At 33.9% G+C, this 20,136-nt stretch overlaps 1 protein-coding gene across 2 annotated transcripts in view; it reads right to left on the bottom strand.

Annotated features, from left to right (window-relative positions):
• LOC143249871 (nuclear receptor subfamily 2 group F member 1-A) overlaps positions 1-20,136 on the bottom strand; it is a 60,017-nt gene that overhangs the window by 34,746 nt on the left and 5,135 nt on the right. For both annotated transcript variants that reach the window (XM_076500454.1, XM_076500455.1), the window contains exon 2: positions 19,387-19,914. In XM_076500454.1, the coding sequence (XP_076356569.1) occupies positions 19,387-19,914 (528 nt within the window). The remainder of the gene's footprint in view (positions 1-19,386; positions 19,915-20,136) is intronic.

Here is a 20,136-nt window from a genome sequence, read left to right as displayed (position 1 = left end):
CAAACCTACAAAAACAAACATGAAGTAATGCATTATCATTGTTTCTTGGAGAAGGCCAATCAAATGAATTAATTAATTAAATACAAGATGTAAAGAAAATTAATAACAACTCAAGCTGTCGATCTAAATATATTTGCCTATTTTAAAAGCTTTAAATTGAAACACCTATCACATATTATTCTGGAACAATTAAAACATTAACGTGTTACGACTGAAACCAACTATGCAAAGTACATAAGGTTGTTTTAAAATACGGAGTTCACAGATGTGACTCGGGAAACTGTGATATATTAAGATATGATTAAAAAAATTAAATGTGTTTTTTACTTATGCAGCTACTTCACCTGGGTAAAACCAGCACGTTTTTAATGTTCTCGAGATATTTAAATAATCGACCCAACTCCTGGAAACAGGAAAAACCATCATATCAAATCCTAACGTTATCTCCGGTTGTCCCGGCACTACCCACACGATGTAGGGACAAAGGAGAAAAGATCAACCCCCAGCGCAGCTCTGGAACAAAAACCTTATCGCTCGCTTCCGATACGATACGATAATAGAAGAGCGAATAAAATCCTAGACTTTTATGGTAAATAGGAGCATCGGGCCACGGCTGACCGCTAATATACCCTGATTTCTGAAGCGATACAATCTTGGCAGAACGTGAACAAAAACACGTACTCTTGTATTATGTATTATACTTCCCACCCACAAACCCCAAACTAACCAGCATAAAAGCAGAGAGAACGTTTTGATCTTAAAACCCATTAAAATAACCTCAACTTGCTTCTTTGTTTGAATTTGATAAAAGAGCAAAAAAATTAAAAATGTTTAGCCGTTCGGTTCAACAGCGGTGTCTAACCCACAGAGATAGGCTTCACTCTCGTCTTATGCAAAGCAATTAAAACTAGTAAGCCCCCATATTTTTGTCTGTCCTCGTATCCGTTTACTACAAGTAATTTTGAAGTGGTTTTAGGCAATGAATAACAATATTAACCGTATAAACACTTTTATGTTGATAATACTATTACAGTTTCAATTAACGTAAGTCCATCAGTCCTACAAAAGTTATTGTAAAGTCGAAAACAAAACGGAACATGTGAATCATAAAAGAGACCTCTTCCACCCAATGTGAAAGTAAATAGAATCATTCGATAACAGTGTTAATTATCAAATAAATACTGTATTTAATGTCTTTATTATTTATAAGCAATTATATTTAGTTACAACTACGTTCAGTGATATCCATTCTTGAGTTAACACGATATAATTATTCAGTAACTCAATACTAACAACTGATGGTTAGTGAAAAAAATAAAAAAAATAAATATAGTTTTTACTTCACTTTACTATACATTGAAAAACAGAATCACTGAATGTAATAGTTTTAACTGCACTGGTTATAGAAGGACAACAGTATCACTGAATGTAACAGTTTTAACTGTACTGGTTATAGAAGGACAACAGTATCGCTGAATGTAATAGTTTTAACTGCACTGGTTATAGAAGGACAACAGTATCACTGAATGTAATAGTTTTAACTGCACTGGTTATAGAAGGACAACAGTATCACTGAATGTAACAGTTTTAACTGTACTGGTTATAGAAGGACAACAGTATCGCTGAATGTAATAGTTTTAACTGCACTGGTTATAGAAGGACAACAGTATCACTGAATGTAATAGTTTTAACTGCACTGGTTATAGAAGGACAACAGTATCACTGAATGTAATAGTTTTAACTGCACTGGTTATAGAAAAACAACAGTATCACTGAATGTCATAGCTTTAACTGCACTGGTTATAGAAGGACAAAAGTATCACTGAATGTAATAGTTTTAACTGCACTGGCTAGAGAAGTACAACAGTATCACTGAATGTAATAGTTTTAACTGCACTGGTTATAGAAAAACAACAGTATCACTGAATGTAATAGTTTTAACTGCACTGGTTATAGAAGGACAACAGTATCGCTGAATGTAATAGTTTTAACTGCACTGGTTATAGAAGGACAACAGTATCGCTGAATGTAATAGTTTTAACTGCACTGGTTATAGAAGGACAACAGTATCGCTGAATGTAATAGTTTTAACTGCACTGGTTATAGAAGGACAAAAGTATCACTGAATGTAATAGTTTTAACTGCACTGGTTATAGAAAAACAACAGTATCACTGAATGTCATAGCTTTAACTGCACTGGTTATAGAAGGCCAACAGTATCACTGAATGTAATAGTTTTAACTGCACTGGTTATAGAAGGACAACAGTATCGCTGAATGTAATAGTTTTAACTGCACTGGTTATAGAAGGACAACAGTATCGCTGAATGTAATAGTTTTAACTGCACTGGTTATAGAAGGACAAAAGTATCACTGAATGTAATAGTTTTAACTGCACTGGCTAGAGAAGTACAACAGTATCACTGAATGTAATAGTTTTAACTGCACTGGTTATAGAAAAACAACAGTATCACTGAATGTCATAGCTTTAACTGCACTGGTTATAGAAGGCCAACAGTATCACTGAATGTAATAGTTTTAACTGCACTGGTTATAGAAGGACAACAGTATCGCTGAATGTAATAGTTTTAACTGCACTGGTTATAGAAGGACAACAGTATCGCTGAATGTAATAGTTTTAACTGCACTGGTAATAGAAGTACAACAGTATCACTGAATGTAATAGTTTTAACTGCACTGGTTATAGAAGGACAACAGTATCACTGAATGTCATAGTTTTAACTGCACTGGTTATAGAAAGCCAACAGTATCACTGAATGTAATAGTTTTAACTGCACTGGTTATAGAAGGACAACAGTATCACTGAATGTAATAGTTTTAACTGCACTGGTTACATAAGGACAACAGTATCACTGAATGTAATAGTTTTAACTGGACTGGTTATAGATGGACAACAGTATCACTAAATGTAATAGTTTTAACTGCACTGGTTATAGAAGGACAACAGTATCACTGAATGTATTAGTTTAAACTGCACTGGCTAGAGAAGGACAACAGTATCATTGAATGTGATAGGTTTAGCTGCACTGGTTATAGAAGGACAACAGTATCACTGAATGTATTAGTTTTAACTGCACTGGCTAGAGAAGGACAACAGTATCATTGAATGTGATAGGCTTAGCTGCACTGGTTGTATAAACAAACAACAGTATCATTGAATGTGATAGGTTTAGCTGCACTGGTTGTATAAACAAACAACAGTATCATTGAATGTGATAGGTTTAGCTGCACTGGTTGTATAAACAAACAACAGTATCATTGAATGTGATAGGTTTAGCTGCACTGGTTGTATAAACAAACAACAGTATCATTGAATGTGATAGGTTTAGCTGCACTGGTTGTATAAACAAACAACAGTATCATTAAATGTAAAGTGAAATATAAAGAAAATACCATTAAATAAATAAAATGTCATTTGATTGCTGGACATTAATCATAATAAAATCTCTAGATTATAACATAAGTGGAATAGCATGTGACAGAATGAGGAAAGCTTATATCAACAAATATTTATAAGATTCATGTTAGGTAGAGTGTGTAGATAGGGGAAGTCTCTGCGTACTGAGTGTTTCAGAATTTTCATTTTATCAGCGATGACATTTATATGTTTTTGAAAAACAAACCGTTTTTTAATACGTACAACACATGCAAGTTCTTGTTAATAGAATTTACTCTCAGAAAAATATGTTTTAAAATATATGTTTTTTTACATAATTTCAGGTTTAAAACAAATATTTCTTGATTCGTTATTTCGATGTGATGTATGTACGTGAAATTAATTCACATTTACCTGAAAAAATCAATGGAAAAGTTAATGTAAGTGCACAACAGGACTGACTGCAGAAATATACGGAATTCTTCCGATTGGTAATTAAGTTCTTGTACCGATTTACTTGAAATAACGGTACATGTGACATCTCTATAGAATGGTTCTACGCGTTAAGATTAAGTTGTACAGAATTACTTGAAATAACGGTACATGTAACATCTGTATAGAATGGTTCTATGTGTTAAGATTGTTTAAGTTGTACAGACTTACTTGAAATAACGGTACATGTAACATCTGTATAGAATGGTTCTATGTGTTAAGATTGTTTAAAGTTGTACAGACTTACTTGAAATAACGGTACATGTAACATCTGTATAGAATGGTTCTATGTGTTAAGATTGTTTAAGTTGTACAGACTTACTTGAAATAACGGTACATGTAACATCTGTATAGAATGGTTCTATGTGTTAAGATTGTTTAAGTTGTACAGACTTACTTGAAATAACGGTACATGTAACATCTGTATAGAATGGTTCTATGTGTTAAGATTGTTTAAAGTTGTACAGATTTACTTGAAATAACGGTACATGTAACATCTGTATAGAATGGTTCTATGTGTTAAGATTGTTTAAGTTGTACAGACTTACTTGAAATAACGGTACATGTAACATCTGTATAGAATGGTTCTATGTGTTAAGATTGTTTAAAGTTGTACAGACTTACTTGAAATAACGATACATGTAACATCTGTATAGAATGGTTCTATGTGTTAAGATTGTTTAAGTTGTACAGACTTACTTGAAATAACGGTACATGTAACATCTGTATAGAATGGTTCTATGTGTTAAGATTGTTAAAGTTGTACAGACTTACTTGAAATAACGGTACATGTAACATCTGTATAGAATGGTTCTATGTGTTAAGACTGTTTAAGTTGTACAGACTTACTTGAAATAACGGTACATGTAACATCTGTATAGAATGGTTGTATGTGTTAAGATTGTTTAAGTTGTACAGACTTACTTGAAAAAACGGTACATGTAACATCTGTATAGAATGGTTCTATGTGTTAAGATTGTTTAAGTTGTACAGACTTACTTGAAATAACGGTACATGTAACATCTGTATAGAATGGTTCTATGTGTTAAAATTGTTTAAGTTGTACAGATTTACTTGAAATAAGGGTACATGTAACTTCTTTTAAAATGGTTCTGTGTGTTAAGATTGTTTAAGTTGTACAGATATACTTGAAATAACGGTACATGTAACATCTGTATAGAATGGTTCTATGTGTTAAGATTGTTTAAGTTGTACAGACTTACTTGAAATAACGGTACATGTAACATCTGTATAGAATGGTTCTATGTGTTAAGATTGTTTAAGTTGTACAGACTTACTTGAAATAACGGTACATGTAACATCTGTATAGAATGGTTCTATGTGTTAAGATTGTTTAAAGTTGTACAGATTTACTTGAAATAACGGTACATGTAACATCTGTATAGAATGGTTATATGTGTTAAGATTGTTTAAGTTGTACAGACTTACTTGAAATAACGGTACATGTAACATCTGTATAGAATGGTTCTATGTGTTAAGATTGTTAAAGTTGTACAGACTTACTTGAAATAACGGTACATGTAACATCTGTATAGAATGGTTCTATGTGTTAAGACTGTTTAAGTTGTACAGACTTACTTGAAATAACGGTACATGTAACATCTGTATAGAATGGTTGTATGTGTTAAGATTGTTTAAGTTGTACAGACTTACTTGAAAAAACGGTACATGTAACATCTGTATAGAATGGTTCTATGTGTTAAGATTGTTTAAGTTGTACAGACTTACTTGAAATAACGGTACATGTAACATCTGTATAGAATGGTTCTATGTGTTAAAATTGTTTAAGTTGTACAGATTTACTTGAAATAAGGGTACATGTAACTTCTTTTAAAATGGTTCTGTGTGTTAAGATTGTTTAAGTTGTACAGACATACTTGAAATAACGGTACATGTAACATCTGTATAGAATGGTTCTATGTGTTAAGATTGTTTAAGTTGTACAGACTTACTTGAAATAACGGTACATGTAACATCTGTATAGAATGGTTCTATGTGTTAAGATTGTTTAAAGTTGTACAGATTTACTTGAAATAACGGTACATGTAACATCTGTATAGAATGGTTATATGTGTTAAGATTGTTTAAGTTGTACAGACTTACTTGAAATAACGGTACATGTAACATCTGTATAGAATGGTTCTATGTGTTAAGATTGTTTAAAGTTGTACAGACTTACTTGAAATAACGGTACATGTAACATCTGTATAGAATGGTTCTATGTGTTAAAATTGTTTAAGTTGTACAGACTTACTTGAAATAACGGTACATGTAACATCTGTATAGAATGGTTCTATGTGTTAAGATTGTTTAAGTTGTACAGACTTACTTGAAATAACGGTACATTTAACATCTGTATAGAATGGTTCTATGTGTTAAGATTGTTTAAGTTGTACAGACTTACTTGAAATAACGGTACATGTAACATCTGTATAGAATGGTTCTATGTGTTAAGATTGTTTAAGTTGTATAGACTTACTTGAAATAACGGTACATGTAACATCTGTATAGAATGGTTCTATGTGTTAAGATTGTTTAAGTTGTACAGACTTACTTGAAATAACGGTACATGTAACATCTGTATAGAATGGTTCTATGTGTTAAAATTGTTTAAGTTGTACAGATTTACTTGAAATAAGGGTACATGTAACTTCTTTTAAAATGGTTCTGTGTGTTAAGATTGTTTAAGTTGTACAGGCTTACTTGAAATAACGGTACATGTAACATCTGTATAGAATGGTTCTATGTGTTAAGATTGTTTAAGTTGTACAGACATACTTGAAATAACGGTACATGTAACATCTGTATAGAATGGTTCTATGTGTTAAGATTGTTTAAGTTGTACAGATTTACTTGAAATAACGGTACATGTAACATCTGTATAGAATGGTTGTATGTGTTAAGATTGTTTAAGTTGTACAGACTTACTCCAATTAATGGTACGCATAAAATATAGGTTTAACTTGTAGAAAGATTTATTAAAATGGTAATGAATGTTTTTATATGTTTGAGAACAAAAGGTTAATAATTCTGATGAAATCAAACGCTATATATATATATTATTTTCACATTAATAAAATTACACGCGGAAAATCAATTCTCTTATACTGTGATCTATCAAACACAGGAAAATAGGTCAGCGGATTTTGTAGACAAATGGGCTGAAAGGTCTATAATGACATTCTTTAAACCTAATGAAAATTGTTTATAAACTTACACTTTACAAATATTTTGTGCCTGCTGACCTGTCTTACTTCAATATTTTTTATATTGTAAAGATAAAGAGAGTAGTGTTCTGGGTAAGAAATTTGATGAAACATACAAGAGTTATAATTGTATACAAACGAAGAGAAAATGGATTGTATAAATAAGTTGACTGTTCAGTGTAGCAGAACAAACCAATGTATGTGTTTTGCTTATGAATAACGGGCCTTTAATGGATACTTTACAGGATTTATCAAGCTGAAACATTAAACAAATACAAAATTACCTTTAGTGTTATTTTACCTCCAGTAATGAGATTTAGGAAATGAAAATACAGTATTACCTTTAGCAACAGAATTTGGTAATACAAAGTCAACAATGTCCTGTTCGCTTCATAGATGATACAAAGGGACATTTTATCTACGTATTATTACACGTACCTCATACACGTTCGTTAAAAATAGTTATTACGTCTCAGTAGTTATGATTAACCGTGATAGTAACTTGTTACTCTGTGTAATTACAAATGTAATGGAAAGACAGTATTATTCCTACCACGGTTACAAGGTGGCTATTGGTGGGTTGCTGTGTATAGTGTTAGTGTCACAGAGTTTACAGTAAGTAATGGAAAGACAGCATACGCAGTATTATCCCTACCATGGTTACAAGGTGGTAATTGGTTGATTGCCATGTGTAATGTTAATGTGACAGAGTTTACAATAAGTAATGGAAAGACAGCATGTGCAGTGTTATTCCTACCATGTAGTAACAACAAGGTGAATGTTACTACACAGATTTTAATAGCACTTGTAATGTACAGGATTTCACATGAAACTTTCAGTTCTATTGTAATGCTACGTTACTTTAAAACAAAGTTTCATAATCTATTGATTCTTTGTCGATTTTTTCGTAACTCATATTGTTTGCTCCACAATGCAAATCAGCAGATATGAAAATATCTAAAGGGAACACTTAGATCCCACGTTAAGTCTCTATCCAACACTGAGATATAAGCGTTAAGCTGCTCCTGACGTTGAGTCGCAGTCCAGAGATTAACAGCCGTAACTGATGTCGATATGGCCAGAAACACACAAATTAGTGTACTAGTGAGTGATGAGATACGTTGATACGAGAAATCATCACGGATTCTTGAGTGTTTTCTCGTCTATAGCACCCCAAAGTCTCGAAAGAGCAGTTATGAGTTATGGGAGGAGATTACACCGCAGTAACAACTAGTTCTTTGGTAAAATGTTAAACGTGTTAATACTTGGCAACAGTAATTGAACACTTAGCTTAAATGAGAATATGTTGGATGTAAGAGAAATGTTTAGCTCGTAGCTTTCTCAAATATAGTTTCAAACAAATCTTTCTGTGCTTTAATAACCATTGATAAATGTTGTTAGAGACAGCAGCTTAAACCCATCCCTCAATAGAAACAAGAAAAACAAAATTTTTAACCGAAAAAAAAAATTCGATAAATTACTTAATAACTCGTTAATTGTTTTGTTAGCACTGAATGAATAGATGGTTAATGTGCTTCATATTACATGTACAGGCTAGTAGGCGCAATTTGTGGGAGCTATTTCCTAACAGAATAATGGAAAGCTTTATTGCGGATAGCAACTAATAAAAAATATATTTTATTAAAAGTCACTGAATTACCCGGCTTTGTCCTTCAACAAGGATATTCATCAGAATTGTGTTTCTTAATTCTCGAGTTAACTTTGTTTGCCGTTACAGTTCAATGATTGGATGACTTGTAACATGCATACATTGTTTAAACAGTCAAACGAATGGTAAGTACAAGAAAATAAGTTTATGTTCGGATTAGAACGCTTCGTTCAAGTTTAATCGACTCGAACCGTCAAGCGGACTCTAAACTGGTTTATAACAGCAACCAATCGGAACACTACTGATGTAACAGCATCTTCCTGTCTCATAAGCTTAGAATAAAACTTGTTCCAGTTCTATAAAACTATAATAATATTTTAGCAAAATATGCATTCTTTCTACTACACGAATTGTTTCTACACATAAATGTATAAGGCTCATTATGTAACTATGTTGAAAGTAAACACAAAATGGTTCTTTTCAGTTGTGCTCATTCACGTAATGTGATTGTTTCGCACACGCATTTTACCTTCAACTGTACGATATTGAACTCTTAACGTTTTCACACATAACAATAGAAAATCTAGCTATTGTTTTGCAGAGTTACCACAACATCTTCTTATGGTTTTTCTACAACATACAAACATCATGTATAAATGTACACAGTATTGTTTAGTTCTAAATATATCTGTGTATATATAGCTACGTATCTGAAACAAGTATACTGCATATTATGATGACAGAAGTATGTATTTTAGCCATAAAGTATTTACTCTAGTCATAGAGTATTTGATACTAGCCAATGAGTGTTTATTATTATCTGTAGTGTATTTATTATTAGCCGATGAGTGTTAATTATTAACTGTAGTGTATTTATTACTAGCCAATGAGTGTTTATTATTAGCAATAGTGTATTTATTACTAGCCAATGAGTGTTTGTTATTAGCAATAGTGTATTTATTACTAGCCAATGAGTGTTTGTTATTAGCTATAGTGTATTTATGAGTGTTTATTATTAGCTATAGTGTATTTATTACTAGCTAATGAGTATTTATTATTAGCCATAGTGTATTTATTACTAGAACTACGTCAGTTTTTGTGCAAAGAATAATCCACGAGTAGATATTTCAGTGTAGTTTAAAAATACAACGTGATCCCAGATGAAGCGATTAATATGAAATTGTTGTACTGTTTGGTTGTTGTGCTACCAAATGAGAGAATGTGTCGAATAGCCTCTGTCTGATACAGGCAGCTAGAAAGAGAATAAAATTTACAGCGAGTTGAATGATATAGATTTTCTTTACATTATTTAACTAAAATATTTTCCACTGACATTCGCGTGACAAAGTTTATAGAGACAAACAAAGAGCTTCATGGTGGCAGGGGGGGATAAAGCAGGAAGGAGAGATATCAGTGTTGACTAGTCTTGGGATAACATAAGAGTTGATGACATGGCCACTGAGGTACCTCGTGCCCGTAGGGGTATGCCCATGTAAGGGTCATTCACCTCGGACATTTGAATTCCATTTTTGTAAGTAGGAAGAAACAGGGACAAAACCTGTTGACTGGAGGAAAAGTCAGGTTTGTGTTGACTGGTAGAAAACAGCTACAGGGTGAGTGTCTCCACAACAGTTTAGTGGGGTAAATTAGAGCTAGCAGTTTACCACAAATAAACCTTATATGAAACATCACGAGCTATTTCCAAGCTAATTTTTTGATATAATTACTAGCAAGTTAATTCTTTCAAAAACTTTATGAAAATACCGGCAGCCCTAACGTCAGATGTTTAGTATATTGTCCTTTGTGGATGTTTTTTTATGTCCACAATGAAACCTTGGGTATTTTAGTAGAAAAGGTAAAGTCTATCCTCGTAAGAAGACGCTTCTTAAATTTAATTTCCTTATGCTTAGCATGTTTTAAAAGTCTCTTTAAAATACTAAAGCACTAAATGTAACAGCTAGTCTTGAAACAACAGAACATTCAAAGTAATAAATGTAACAGATAGTCTTTAAACAACAGAACATTCAAAGCACTAAATGTAGCAATTATACTTTAAATAATACAACATTCAGAGGAAAAATGTGACAATTAGTCTTGAAACAACAGAACATTCAAAGTAGTAAATGTAACAGATAGTCTCGAAAGGGTTTAAAAATAATTGAGAAAATTTTATTTGAAACAAGTTCCATACTTTCACATAAATAGCTACACACTTCACAGAAATATTTTTCTCATCAACATCCATGACTTTGTTTAAATGTTTTTCAAAGGAAAGCTAGAATTTTTTGCAAACTCTGCTGTCATGACCACTCCACTAAGACGAAAATATTTTCAATATTCGTCACTCTAATCTGTCCTTTTGAATCGTTCTGACCCTTTGTTTGTTAATGCGTGTTCATATAAATTGCTATAATAGAAACCTGTGCTCCTTTATTTGTTGTAACGTCTCCGTATGAATCGCTATATAAGAAACCTCTGATCCTTGATGACGAGAAACCCACTTGAAATAAAAATGTATCTCAGAAACCTCTGATCCGTTATTTTATTGTAACGTCTTCATATGAATAACTATAATTTTTTACTAAGGCAGAGAGGGCCTAAAGGTTAGCTGCCTATAGTGTGAATCCGACAATTCATGATTAACTAACCGTTGAAGCTCTTTGGAGCCGTAAGTGCGTTATAAAAGTGACAGTCAAATTCCATTACTTCTCCGAAAACGGCCTAATGCCGCATGAAGTGTTTACTTGTTTTTATCAATTCGCACTACTCTATAGTACTGTGTTGTCTATCAGTCAGTCAGTAGTCAATAAAGTGACGTTATGTTATGTTATTTTAAATTTTGCGCAAAGCTACTCAAGGGCTATCTGCGCTAGCCGTCCCTAATTTAGCGTGTAAGACTAGAAGGAAGGCAGCTAGTTATCCCCACCCCCCGCTAACTCTTGGGCTACTCTTTCACCAACGAATAGTGGGATTGACCGCACATTAGAACGCCCCCACGGTTGAAAGGGCGAGCATGTTTGGTGCAACCGGGATTCGAACCCGCGATCCTCTCGATTAAGTGTCAAACGCCTTAACCCACCTGGCCATGCCGGGCCCAAGTGACGTTATATAAGGGACGCTTAACGTTGCGATGTGTAATATCTTGATGTTAGTAAAACGTGTGCGTTGCATGTATCGCAAGAAAAATTATACTCTCTGTCGGCTACAACATAACCTGAAATACGAACTTTAAAAGCAAGAAATAATAGTATTTATTAGTCTTAATTTTTTATGCTATTTACTCTTGAAACAGAAACCTTGGGGACCATTCTCGAGTACATCTGGTTTTATTACACAAAACCCACCACAGAGTTGATGGAGAGGCTGATGACTGCATTGTTACTAAGCGAGCAGTTTCCAAAACAAGGAATCACTGAACTGGTTTGTTGCAACATTTTAAAAATAATCACTGTTGTCTTTAACTGTGATATATCCTCACAAGTCATTACGATATGGCCCGGCATGGCCAAGCGTGTTAAGACGTGTGACTCGTAATCTGAGGGTCGCGGGTTCGCATCCCCGTCGCGCAAAACATGCTCACCCTTTCAGCCGTGGGGGCGTTATAATGTTACGGTCAATCCCACTATTCGTTGGTAAAAGAGTAGCCCAAGAGTTGGCAGTGGGTGGTGATGACTAGCTGCCTTCCCTCTAGTCTTACACTACGAAATTAGGGACGGCTAGCACAGATGGCCCTCGAGTAACTTTGTGCGAAATTCAAAAAAACAAACAAACAAACATTACGATATATTTCCTTACAATAGATCACAACTATCCTCACATACCAGTGAGACAAAATTACAACACCCCTTTATAACAATTCTCTATCGGTACAAGCTATTGTACAGTGTTATTTCTAGCTGTTTAATAAACTGCATGACTTCAGTAAAATACAGACTACAAGTGTTGTGTTCTCTAGTTAAAATATTGGCTGTACTTTAGCGTCTAGATAACCGTTCTTCAATGTGCTTGTCAACATAGGATCTCAGTTTATATCAGCAAATAAATCTACTTTCTGCAGCTCGACATCTATCCATTAATTACCTAGGGGCTGCTTTTGCAGAAGCTCTCTCATAAGTCTTAAACAAGAATAATAACAAAAACATCTTGGTTCTCTCGTACACGTGAAATTAGAATTTGGCTGTTTCACAGAAGTTTACACCCTCGAAGCTGGTCCACTTATATGGACCCTAGTAACTCCTCCGAACACATAAATAACGTTTATTTCAACTTCGACTGTAAGGATCTCCACTGCAGCTTTTCTTCCTTTCAATTAAAGTTTACAAATAATGAATTTACGTTCTTCAAGGGCAAAACAAATGTTAATACCTTTGTGACGTTCGTCTGGGGTTGAGGCTACGCACGAGATGCATGATTTCCCCACGTTGAAAATATACACACCATTTTTAAGTGCAAGTAAAGCTTTCTTTGCTCATATACTCAACACTTTGATATGTATCTACACGCGTAATACCGAACAAACTATATCAAACATCACAAGAGCGAAGTGGGTGTCGGCCAAGCTTTAGACATATTCTAACGTGAATATAAAATACGGAATACAGGGCCCATTATAAACTTGGAGAATGTATTCATTATTCTTTCTTAGTGGGGCGTTTTCATGCAGATTTGAACGTATTTAAATGGAACAAGTTATTGGCATGGAAGTCTTAATAAGAAAACATTGCTTTGAAATAGTTAAAAATAATTACGAACTGTGGAAATATTAATTATAGAATTTTACGCACTATCAAATAAATTACCAATCACGCACAGACACATATTGATTACAGGATATTACTCACAATCATAGCTATTATCGCATATCAAGCAACTAAATGAACTCCAAGTTTCCTTCGCCTCACGAGATTTCCAATGTTTTAACAGAAGACTTTACTTACAGCTGTACTGTCTGTCATGTCTAACGTAATTTGTTCACAATAAAGCTCAACATGGTTATTTTTAAAGTGGATATAAGTTAGCAGTAAGATTGATTGTTCAGTGTATCTGTACATGTTATTTCAACAACGCGGTTCTCTAAGACTATACTGTCAGGTTATCTTTGAAGTTGGTTGGTATAATTGCAATAAATCTCAACTACAGGGTGTTCGGAAAGTCACTGTTCACTTATATATTTATTAACAGACAAAACTGCACAGTGACTTTCCGAACACCCTGTAGATTCACAGAATAAAATACAGGAAAAAAAAACTTTTTTATATTTTACAAAATCACCCTTGTATAATGTGTCTTTTTTAACTTTAATTTTAAAAAAATTAAAATACAAACTACGTAGTGATTCCAGTCTGTATCTTCGTGGTTTTGAACGAAAGGCCACGTCGGTACTGGGTACAGAATACATGGCGTGGTTAATATAATAACTTAATAGCAAGACAGACACTAGAAGTAATAGTGTGTAATTTGTATTCCTTACTTTTATCTCTTTTTGAAAATAATACAAGATCAGTATTTACACCAATGTCAGTATGCAGGTGGTCATAGAGAGTGTTATGTAATTTTTCATTGGATCACACAGGGTAAGTTAATAGCTGATACGCACGAAATTCTAGCCTCAGCGAGAAACACCGCTTTTGTACACCATATCTTGGCCTTGTTAGTAAACGTCAACTACAGGTTCTTATATTTGTATTAAAAAACTATTACACAGTCCCCTATGTAAATACACTTAACAGTTCAATACTTCCTAGTTGTAGCAGTACACTTCTGTGTAAAATGACTTCTATTTAAGGAGGCGGATTTCATGGTACAGTAACCACTTGCTCTGTTCGTAGTTTTCTTTGTAAAATGACTTTTAGATGAGGAAATAGCCTTAGTGTAAAGCAGCTCTAAGTTGTATGAACACATTGTATTGTATACTGCAACCCTGCAGTGTAAATACAAACACACTTCGTTGTGTACTAACTTCTACTTGTGTTAGCATCCTTCATTGTAAAACGTATCCTGGTTATGTTAGCACCCTTCATTGTAAAACGTATCCTGGTCATGTTAGCATCCTTCATTGTAAAACGTATCCTGGTTATGTTAGCACCCTTCATTGTAAAATGTATCCTAGTTATGTTAGCACCCTTCATTGTAAAACTTATCCTGGTTATGTTAGCACCCTTCATTGTAAAACTTATCCTGGTTATGTTAGCACCCTTCATTGTAAAACGTATCCTGGTTATGTTAGCACCCTTCATTGTAAAACTTATCCTGGTTATGTTAGCACCCTTCATTGTAAAACGTATCCTGGTTATGTTAGCATCCTTCATTGTAAAACGTATCCTGGTTATGTTAGCACCCTTCATGGTAAAACGTATCCTGGTTATGTTAGCACCCTTCATCGTAAAACGTATTTTGGTTATGTTAGCACCCTTCATTGTAAAACGTATCCTGGTTATGTTAGCATCCTTCATTGTAAAACGTATCCTGGTTATGTTAGCATCCTTCATTGTAAAACGTATCCTGGTTATGTTAGCTCCCTTCATTGTAAAACGTATCCTGGTTATGTTAGCACCCTTCATTGTAAAACGTATCCTAGTTATGTTAGCACCCTTCATCGTAAAACGTATCCTAGTTATGTTAGCACCCTTCATTGTAAAACTTATCCTGGTTATGTTAGCACCCTTCATTGTAAAACTTATCCTGGTTATGTTAGCACCCTTCATTGTAAAACTTATCCTGGTTATGTTAGCACCCTTCATTGTAAAACGTATCCTGGTTATGTTAGCACCCTTCATCGTAAAACGTGTCCTGGTTATGTTAGCACCCTTCATCGTAAAACGTATCCTGGTTATGTTAGCATCCTTCATTGTAAAACGTATCCTGGTTATGTTAGCACCCTTCATTGTAAAATGTATCCTGGTTATGTTAGCACCCTTCATTGTAAAACGTATCCTGGTTATGTTAGCACCCTTCATTGTAAAACTTATCCTGGTTATGTTAGCATCCTTCATTGTAAAACGTATCCTGGTTATGTTAGCTCCCTTCATTGTAAAACGTATCCTGGTTATGTTAGCACCCTTCATTGTAAAACTTATCCTGGTTATGTTAGCACCTTCATTGTAAAACGTATCCTGGTTATGTTAGCATCCTTCATTGTAAAACGTATCCTGGTTATGTTAGCACCCTTCATGGTAAAACGTATCCTAGTTATGTTAGCACCCTTCATCGTAAAACGTATCCTGGTTATGTTAGCACCCTTCATTGTAAAACGTATCCTGGTTATGTTAGCATCCTTCATTGTAAAACGTATCCTGGTTATGTTAGCATCCTTCATTGTAAAACGTATCCTGGTTATGTTAGCTCCCTTCATTGTAAAACGTATCCTGGTTATGTTAGCACCCTTCATGGTAAAACGTATCCTAGTTATGTTAGCACCCTTCATCGTAAAACGTATCCTAGTTATGTTAGCACCCTTCATCGTAAAACGTATCCTAGTTATGTTAGCACCCTTCATTGTAAAACGTATCCTGGTTATGTTAGCACCCTTCATTGTAAAACGTATCCTGGTTATGTTAGCACCCTCCATTGTAAAACTTATCCTGGTTATGTTAGCATCTACTGAGGTGATTAACTCTAAACAAACTTTTAGTTAGAATTCATTTCGAATACTGTGTACAGTTTTGTTTTCGTTTAAGAAAGGATACAAACTTACAGAAAAGGGTTCAGATGAGAGAAATATACAAGAAATTGGTTAATATTATTTGGTGGATCAGTATAAAGGTCTCTCTCTGATTACTCTGTTCTTGAGATAATAAAACGAAAATACAGTTTTTTTTATACTAGGCTCCATGTAAGACGGTTTTATTTTTTTCCAACAGGAGTGATTGGCTTGTGGAATGAGTTGCCGTCAGCAGTTGTAGATAACAATGTTTTACATTAGGTTACAAGAAGGATCATTGATTTCGTGAAAAATAGTAGATGGGTTAAATTTTTTACTTTTTTAATGTATAACATTAAAGAGACAAACGGTTTCTTGTTATCTTGTTAACTAGCCAATCACAGAAGACTAAATAATGCTAAAAAACTAGAAAGTGATCGCTGGGAAATAATTATACGTAGAACAATGAGAATGAAATGTATTATTTTAATAAGTTTTTATGTATTTACATTTTAACCTAGTAAGTATAAATGTGAGGTTAGTTTCAAATAAATGCTTTATTAAACTCCACAGTTTGGAAACAGAGAATAGTTTTTTTCTGATCGTCTATTCAACCAGGAAACTGATATCCTGTTTAAGTACTGTTATAGACCACATGAACAGGAGGGAAGCCTCTTCTGAAAAGCGTAATCCGAGGGTCGCGGGTTCGAATCCCCATCACATTAGACAGGCTCGTTCTTTCAGACTTGGAGGATTTATAGTGTAAAGGTCAATCCCGCTATTCGTTGGTAAAAGAGTAACCTAAGAGTTGACTGTGGGTGGTGATGACTAGCTGACTTCCCTCTAGTCTTACACTGCTAAATTCGGGACAACTAGTGCAGATAGCCCTCTTGTAGCTTTGCGCGAAATTTAAAACAAACAAACATATTCTGGAATTGCATTTACGAGACTCTTCCAGAATATTTCTAATTCTAAAAATGTAAATATTCCATTTCCAAACATACTCAAACACATCTGAGAAAACTCTATTCGTATATTCACAAAACCATAACGTCTGTACACACTTTTAAGGCACTGAGTGAAACATTTCTCAATAAATCCTTTTTATGTCCGAAATATAAAGGATCTGTCCCCTAATTTGTTTTCCTTAATCCGTTCCATGTGTTAAAAAATTGTTTCAGAGTATATCATACGTATTTTTGTTTGTTTGTTATTAAACTTAAGACTACACAATGGGCTATCTTTGCTGTACCCACCATGTGGATCGAACATAGATATTTAGCGTTACAAGCTCTTAAGATTACCGTTGTGCCACCAGAACACTCATTTTTCTTGATGAGAAATTCTATCAGTTAACTCGAAAAATGCATATTAATCACTTGTGAAGTTTATTGAAAAGATAAATAAATGAAAAATATTACGTCTCTTTTATTTTAGTTACAATAGGAAAATTAGTACTTAACGCACCTATAAAAATACAAAGTAAAGCTCGTACTTAATGTACCTATAAAAATACAAGTAAAGCTCGTACTTAATGTACCTATAAAAATACAAGTAAGTAAAGCTCGTACTTAATGTACTTATAAAAATACAAGTAAGTAAAGCTCGTACTTAATGTACCTATAAAAATACAAGTAAGTAAAGCTCGTACTTAATGTACCTATAAAAATACAAGTAAGTAAAGCTCGTACTTAATGTACCTATAAAAATACAAGTAAGTAAAGCTCGTACTTAATGTACCTATAAAAATACAAGTAAGTAAAGCTCGTACTTAAATATATCCATGGGGTTTAGAATATTTGTTTGTTTTGTGTTTTGGATACTAGCGTTAAGCTGTACATAAACTAACTGCAATAGTTATCCCTAATTTTGAACAAATAAACCCAAAGAAAAGCATGCTGTTAGTCAAGAACACCCACCGCCAACTCTTGGGTGACTTTAATCAAATAACTTGAGTTTTATTGTATCACTTATTCTTTCTTAGCTAAAAAGGCCAAATTGTCATTGTACAGGACCTTTTAGTTACGTAAGAATGCTTAAAGGCTTATCAACTTATATTCTATAGCTGAGTGAATTCTCTTCATTGTACAATAACTGACAATTGTGGAAGAAAACTGCTTTATCCAACTCCTTCAAAGAATTTATTAATATTGACTTCCTGTCACAGCAAGCTACACACTTAGATCAAAATTAAAGGTGAATCTGCTAACGAATGTACCTAATTAAATATATTCCTCTTATTTATAAAGATTAGAATACACTGTTTCATCAGTTAAGTACACTAGCTGTTAACGTTTTCGGCCGTAAAACCACTAATATCTCATGAAGTTTGTTCAGCTCAGAAAAGTTAGGATAGCTTTAAATCCATATAATACGCTACAAATGGAATAAATTCTCTATAGTAAAAAGCGTTATAGCAAAAAATATAATAAAACTAAATATATTAGAAATTTTAATTGAAGTTATATTAAAGAGATAATAGAGCACAGAACATGAAAAACACGAGCTGTTTGCATAAAGTGCTGTCGTATATTAATTACAGTAGTAAATACATTTTATAACTCCTTCTAGTTGTGTAAATGAATTTGCGATGCTGACTCTCCTACTTCCAAAATATGGTTAGTGTCTACTAAGTGGTTATAGGTGTGACAAAATTCTAAGAAATGTAGAACTTGGTAGCTTTCTAATGACGTGATAATCGTAATAGTTAAACTTTAAAGGTCGTATTACGTTTATTCATCAAGTTTTAACATCCATTGCAAATTAGAGTAAAATTACTTTACGTTTTCTTTTTTTTATTGTCTTTTTACACGTCTTGTAAAATTTCTTGTACACGTCTGATTACTGACAAAATTAAAAGCGTTTAACGCTCATACAAATTCATAAACTTACAGATCAGTGGTTGTTTTTATTTTCCCAAAACTATCGAATAGGTTATTATTCCTTGTTGATAACGAAATACTATTTTTAGTTGTGACGTAAGATACCTTCTGAAGTCATGGAAATGATGTGACGTCACTCACCTGTTGTAAAGAGAACGATCGCCTTAAGACAGCTGTACTCAGCTGCATCAACGTGAAGAGCCTTTAACTTCTCAACCTGCTCTTGGAAGATTCGGATGTGATCCATGAACGCCACCACACGGTCCGCCGCCATGGGCGAGGCATGTAGTCCAGCGGCCGCCAATAAAGGTGCCACGTGCAGAGGCATCGAGCACTGGGACGCATTTAACACAAAGAGTTCGCTCCAGACAAGTCTGAGCAAAGCTACTTGGTCAGTTATTTGAAGGTCAGGAAAGAAAGGAATATTTCTTGCCCACTCTACAGCGCTGAACAACAAGCGAGCGGCTAGTTCACAGATGTTATCAATACCCATGAAGTTATTTGGTTGCATACACTGGGCATAGCGCGTGGGCTGGTAGGGTTCTGCTCTGAGGAGAAGTGATATGAAACTGGACAAATACGAATGACCATTTAAAGTGTCTCCATTGGTTAACGTCATCTGACCAGGGAGGCCATGCTGGGCGGAAGGAAGACGTCCACGTTGTACAGCTGTAAAACAGATAACTACTTTAAATGTCGTACAAATACACACCGTAGAATTGTGTTAAATGAACATAACAGAAACTTGAAAATATAATTATCAAATATAATAAACATATGAAACAACATTAAAAACGTAGGCCCGTACAAGTGTTTTTACGGAAAAGGTAAACAATGCTGTGTAGAGTACTAGTACGTTAATATTACAAAATATTTAATAACTATGTATTG

This window comes from Tachypleus tridentatus, chromosome 4, assembly GCF_004210375.1.
Source record: "Tachypleus tridentatus isolate NWPU-2018 chromosome 4, ASM421037v1, whole genome shotgun sequence".
NCBI classification, from domain to species: Eukaryota; Metazoa; Arthropoda; class Merostomata; order Xiphosura; family Limulidae; genus Tachypleus; species Tachypleus tridentatus.
The sequence above is the reverse complement of the archived record's forward strand: the minus strand, read 5'-3'. Positions and strand labels throughout refer to the sequence as shown.